The sequence below is a fragment of the Elephantulus edwardii genome, unplaced genomic scaffold (genome assembly GCF_000299155.1).
Source record: "Elephantulus edwardii isolate Elephantulus edwardi_28Jun2011 unplaced genomic scaffold, EleEdw1.0 scaffold00116, whole genome shotgun sequence".
Lineage (NCBI taxonomy): Eukaryota > Metazoa > Chordata > Mammalia > Macroscelidea > Macroscelididae > Elephantulus > Elephantulus edwardii.
Genome location: NW_006399866.1, coordinates 987,320 through 992,939, shown reverse-complemented (window position 1 = coordinate 992,939; position 5,620 = coordinate 987,320). Strand labels below are relative to the sequence as shown.

The following is a 5,620-nucleotide window of genomic DNA, read 5'->3' as shown; positions in this document are numbered from 1 at the left end:
ACTCCATAGAACTCATTGCTGTACACTTAGGATTTCGACAGATTCTTGAGTGTATGCTATGGTTCCATGAAATTTTTCTTAAAATACAAGGCTGTGTCTGAGTGCTTTAAAATGACGGTACACTATCAAGGAAACCATTGCTCTCTCTTCTGAGGGAGATCCTGCCACTTTCTTCAGGTGAGGAAACGAGCTCCAAGATATGTAACATCTTGCTCAGCATGAGTCCTCCCTCCCTGAGGCCCATGTGGGGCCAGAGCACCAAGTCAGTACCCCTGGCTGGACTGATCCGCATGCAGTGCGGATGGGCACAACATAACATGCTGGTCCTGTGCTTGAGACCAGCTTCCTCCCTCAAGAATGAAAGAAAACAAGCTGAGATTCAGCTGACTTGCCTTTTCCAGGTGTTTGGGATTTCAAAAGGATGCTTCCTGAATTGAGTCCTCCAGGGAATCGGCTCATAAAGTTTGTCTTCGTACAGAAGATTATTAGGTGGGGACAGAGCTCATTAGTCAGGGTGCGGGAGGCCACTCCAGAGGGGCTGAGAAAGAGTTCTATAACAGCACAGGTTGCTGGGTGTGTACCCCAGCCCTCTGCTCTCAGGGGAAGAAGTACCTTGGGGTGAGGTCTTTGCTGAAATTCCCCTCACAGCATCTTTGGCATTGAGGTTCTATACCTATGACTTGGAGGGCCCAGCAGCTCCCCCTCTTTTTTCTGAAACCTTTTTAATACATCAGACATAGTTCAAGAATAGGACCTTCTTTCTTTAGTAGCTAAATATCTCTAGAGCCACACACGCCAGATGATGAATTTTGTGTCTTGAACAAGTACCACTAGCAGATGCTAACGGCTCTCAGGTGGCTCTGGAGTGGAAGCACGAGAGTGGCCCGGTGAGGTGGAGTGAAGCAGGGGCTGCCCTGGGGGTTCACCTCACACTAAATGAATGGGTGAGAAGCGCCTCACCTGCAGAGTAACCATCTAGGAGAAGGCAGGCCTGGGGGTGCTGGGAGGCAGGGGTGTGGATCCCAGAAGGGTTGATTCAGAACAGGGCAGAGAGGAGTTAAGGCTAAAGATTCCATCCAGCCACATAGAGTGGGAGCTGATTTAACAGATCAATGCCCTAAACAGTTTGACTGTTCTGAGTTTCAGGGTTATTGAGCTTGAATGTACAAGCAAACTGGGAAGAACAACTTTTGTTGTTGGTTTTTGTCTTGACGAAAGCCTAATGACAGTATATCCACGCTTTTGAAGGTGTCCCCTCCCTGTTCTCCTTCTTGGCTGGGTTCTCAATGGAGGTTAATCTAATCCTGCTATATTAAAAACCAGCCATGTGCACCTGAAAGGTGTGTAAAGCTCCACAAGAGTGCCTTGCAAGGTGAGAGTGCCTCGGCTGCAGCCAGGGGACTCCAAGTGCTGTTCCTTAGTGGCCCTGGGTGGCCCTGGGCGGAGTGTGGAAATTGGGAGGTGTGGGTGGACCAGGAGCTCTTGCTCAAGGCAACTCTCTGCCTCTGATGGCCTCCTCTCTGTCATGGCCTCCTGTCTGTCATAATCATGGAGTCCCCTCTGCTTGATCTGGCTTCTTGGGGTGTGTGGGGTGGGGAGGTGGAGGAAGTCAAGGAAGGGGTTGACCCTCCCTTAGAGCTAGCTGGTAAGGTGCACACTGGCGTGTGGATCACCTGAGAGCACATTCCAGTGCAGAGCTTTCTTTCATTGACAAGCTGACATTCGTTTCTTAGAGTTTTCCCCTCCATGGCTGGAGGGCCACGTGTTTATCTCATTAACCAACAGCCATGACCTTGGGATGTGTCCATTATCAAGGACGTACCATGTTAGCAGGTGGTGGCATCACCCTTTGCAGGAGCCCTACCAGATCATCCCAGAGTGTCGTGAGCCCCACCTCACAGCACCATTCTATTGTTCCCACCCAACAACCCCAAGACAGGTGCCAAGCACGGGGAACCCTCTTTCTGTGTAAGGAGCAATGACAGTTCCATGAGAAGGCAGCTCGCTTTCACATGAGGTGATGTTCTGACTCCTGTGTTTCTCTCCCATCTTACCACCCCAATTTCCGCTTCCCAGTCAGTGTGATACTTTTGTGGTTCTCAGCTGTCACCCCTTAATGAAGTGGCTTTCTGGCTGCCAAGGATTGAGAGCTGTTACTGGGGAAAGCAAGTCACTAATAGAATGGAAAACACTGTGAAATGCTCTAAGGTGCCAAGCTGAGCCCAGCCCAGTGAGGTTCTAAAAGGCTAATAAAAATCCACCAATTAATTGTGACAGCTCAATGGAAAATTATTCAATTGTGAACAGGGGTAAGCTGCAGCTCAAAAAGAGGAGGGGAGATGTTGCTATAGTAACATCAATATAAGTTCTCATCTCAGCTGTTTGTGAGCCCCAGCGGCAGCAGGCTGTGGCTCCTGACAAGGGATGGGCTGCAGGCGACACCAAGTCAGGCTTGAAGAGCTGCAGGCTCTGCCTCACCCCAGGCCTACAACCACTCCGGCTGAGTGCCGGCTTTCCCTGGGCGAAAAAGTTGTTTTCCAAATGCTCTTTGCTCTGAGAAGACCAGGGAAGGAGCAGTTAAATGGAAGAGAAAATATACCCTACCTAGCGCTTCCCCATGCCTTTTGACCGTGGGTATTTTACCAGCTGCCAATTAAGGGGCTGCTGAGAGAGGTGTGTGGGTCTCAGCAGCACAATTTCCATCTCCCCAAAGTTAAGGCGTTTGCGGCTCAGGAAAATGAAGTTCCTAGGGCAGGAAGACCTGTAGTTAAAAGTCAGGCGAGCGCCCCAGGAGGGCTGTGCAGTTGTTACAACTTTTATTTCAGAAGATACACATAACACATTGCTATTGTGAGCATTGAAATGCAGCCTTGCTGTAGCAAACAAACTATTCCTTCTTCATCGGCATCCAGGTCTTGGGGCTTGGTGGACACCACCAGGGCACAGGGAGGGACAACTATCACACCGGGGGGGGGGGGGGGGGTGTGGCCGGGACGGAATGGCAGCTCCCCTCCAGAGGCTTTTTCTTGCCAGAGGGAACTTGTGTTAATGGGCGGGAGAACAGGAATTTTTATCCCCCCCCCCCTTTCACTATCAGAACTGTCATGCGTCCCCAGTGGAAGGTACGCATTCACTGTTGCATTGTGCATGTCAGCTACAGACTTCCCTGTGGAGACTGTCAGAACTTGGATTACCCCACTCTAATCACTCAGTCCACCCACCTCCACCACAAGAGCCAGCACAGCCAGCTCCCCATTCATATTCATTGCCCCTGGGGCCTTGGGATGCTCAGAACAGCACAGCCTGGGGCAGACTGGAGGCTGGGACCTATCCGCACCTTGTGGGCAAGCTGGGGCAGCAGCAGCGGTTTCTCCTCAACCAGGAGACACCACCTTCAGTCACTTTTGTGACACTGTCTGGGTTTTGCCTTGTTTTGCTTCAGCAAAGTTGGAAATTGAAGTAAACATCTACCTAAGGAAACCTCTATAATAATGTGTGTTGCTTATACATTATCTGTAACACCTTTTCAATGTCCTTTGAGATGTGAGAAGGCCAGAGTGGAAGCTCATGGACGACGGTCAGCAGAGGCCTCCTGTCCAGACACCACCCCTCACCGCCGGCCGAATCGGAAGCTGAAGCCGCCCTTCTTCCTGCTGTAGCCGCTCAGCTCCTCAGCGAGGTTCCCCAGGGGACCGCTGGCCTTCTCGCCGTCTGCTGGGAGAAAGCTGGTGGCCTCGCCACTGTCATCCTGCCTCCCAAACCGGAACCTGAAGCCGGCGTGCTCCTTGTTGGATGTCTGCAACTCCTTGGCTATGACCAGGAGGGCCAGCGGCTGGGGAGCCCGGGGCTGCCGAGAGGAACCCCACCTGAGATCAGGTCGATGATGCCCCCGGGCCAGGTCAGCCCAGCCCATCTCAGCTCCGAAGCCACGCCTGGGGTCTCCAGGCTCCTCTCTGTCCACTAGAGGAAAGCAGGCACCAAGGGGCAGGAGGAGGAGGCAGGGCAGGGAGTAGGAGCGCATCATCTGACCCAGAGGAGAGAGAAGAGGTTACAGGCTGCATGTGAGCTGCGTGGGACAGCTCGTCAACAGAACTTCTAGGCCTGGCTGGCCGCTGAGGCCACTACAACATGAGGAAGTGGCTGTAGGCTGGGACCTGGCCTTGATTTTCTTAGCAGGCGCGGGAGCTGATTGCACCAATTACACTGGTTCTCACTCTCCAGAAATCCCCTGGATTTGGCTGCCGTGGCAGCTTAGCCCTATAATACCACAGCTGCCGGAATGGCTTACAGCCGCGCGCAGGCTGCCCCTGGGAGCGCCGAGTCAATTTGAGTTCATTTTTCTTTTATTATAATTATTGACTCTTGGGCCATATCATCTCAGAGCTTTGGGGTAGAAAGTTAAAAGCATCAATCTCTCTTAGATTTCAACTTGATAATAAATAGGTCTCACTAAGCTATTTGATTGGGACACTCTGCTGATCGCTCTTAACATGGAAACTAGTTGTTCTTGACACTGAGTGGATTTTATGGTCCTGGCTCAACTCACAGAACACAGAGCCATGCCTGGGGCACAGGGAGGCATCCTGAGCCCCAAACTTTGCATATGTCATCACACTTATTACCAATTCTGATTGCGTTTGAATCCCTATCAATCTGAATTTGTGGCTCCTATTATTCCCACTTTTTCAGGCAAGGAAATTGTCAATAAAGAGAAAATTCCAGGTCGCCTGTTAGTGGAGGTGCTGGGATTAGTGGTTCTAGTGGGGAGGGATCCTGTAGGAAATGCCTTCGGCACATGACTGATTCAGTCTTCACAAAATCCAACAGGAGGGGAGAGTGTGTCCCTATTTTTCCAAGAAGGACTCAGCCTCAAAGAGAAGTGACTTGTCCAAAATTGCCCAGATTTAAAGTGGCAGAATTGGAATTCAAGATCCTGTCTAATTGGGTTTGGCTCCTACTTGAACCTGCCACCATACACCATGCGTGGCAGCCTGGAGGGGATCTGAAATGGAACTAGAGCTTCCAGGACTGCCCCCGCTGCTGTCCACTGCCTCTCAGAGGAAGGCGGTCTTGTGGTAATGACCAGCGCTGGCTTGTCCTCTGAGAACCCAGGCAAGACTGAAACGAGCTAGTCCTAGAGAAGAAAGCACAGGACTCCCCAGAGCTTGTTCCAGAAATGGTTCCCTTGAAAACCTTTCAAAGGAGTGAGCTCAACCAGAAAGCTTTAAAAAATAATAATGAAAGCTGTCCTTCTCTCTACCTACATGGCTAAGTCCCTCTAGTCCCCCAGGACGCGTGCTGCAGGAGAAAGCTTTAAACTGGACCCGGCTGAATGGGTGTGTGGCGTCTCACCCCATCCCCTGCCCCCTACAGAAGTGGTTTCATGTGAAACAGGAGTGTTCCTCCTGCTGGATGAGTCCACGCTGGCGCTGGCCTCTGATCTCTCCTTTTGGATGGTTCTGAGACCCACTGAGAATCCTAAGGCCACTCACTACTGGAACCTGGGCCTCGGCATAAGTTGGTCCTGCAGACCCCAATCCCCAAACATGGTAAGAAAAGCCAGGCAGCATGGAAGGTATGGTCAGTCTGCACTGCTCTCAGCAGTTCGTGAGAAGAAAGA

General features: G+C 51.4%; 1 protein-coding gene across 1 annotated transcript; it reads right to left on the bottom strand.

The window, feature by feature from the left end:
* Nucleotides 1–3,610: 3,610 nt before the first annotated feature.
* QRFP (pyroglutamylated RFamide peptide) lies at nt 3,611–4,024 on the bottom strand. Its single transcript, XM_006892448.1, has one exon. The coding sequence runs from the start codon at nt 4,022–4,024 to the stop codon at nt 3,611–3,613; it is 414 nt and encodes a 137-aa protein (XP_006892510.1).
* Between the last annotated feature and the right edge of the window lie 1,596 nt (nt 4,025–5,620).

Bases quoted from the DNA above. Each gene is read 5' to 3' on its own strand.
- QRFP (XM_006892448.1), bottom strand. From the start codon at position 4,024: ATGATGCGCTCCTACTCCCTGCCCTGCCTCCTCCTCCTGCCCCTTGGT.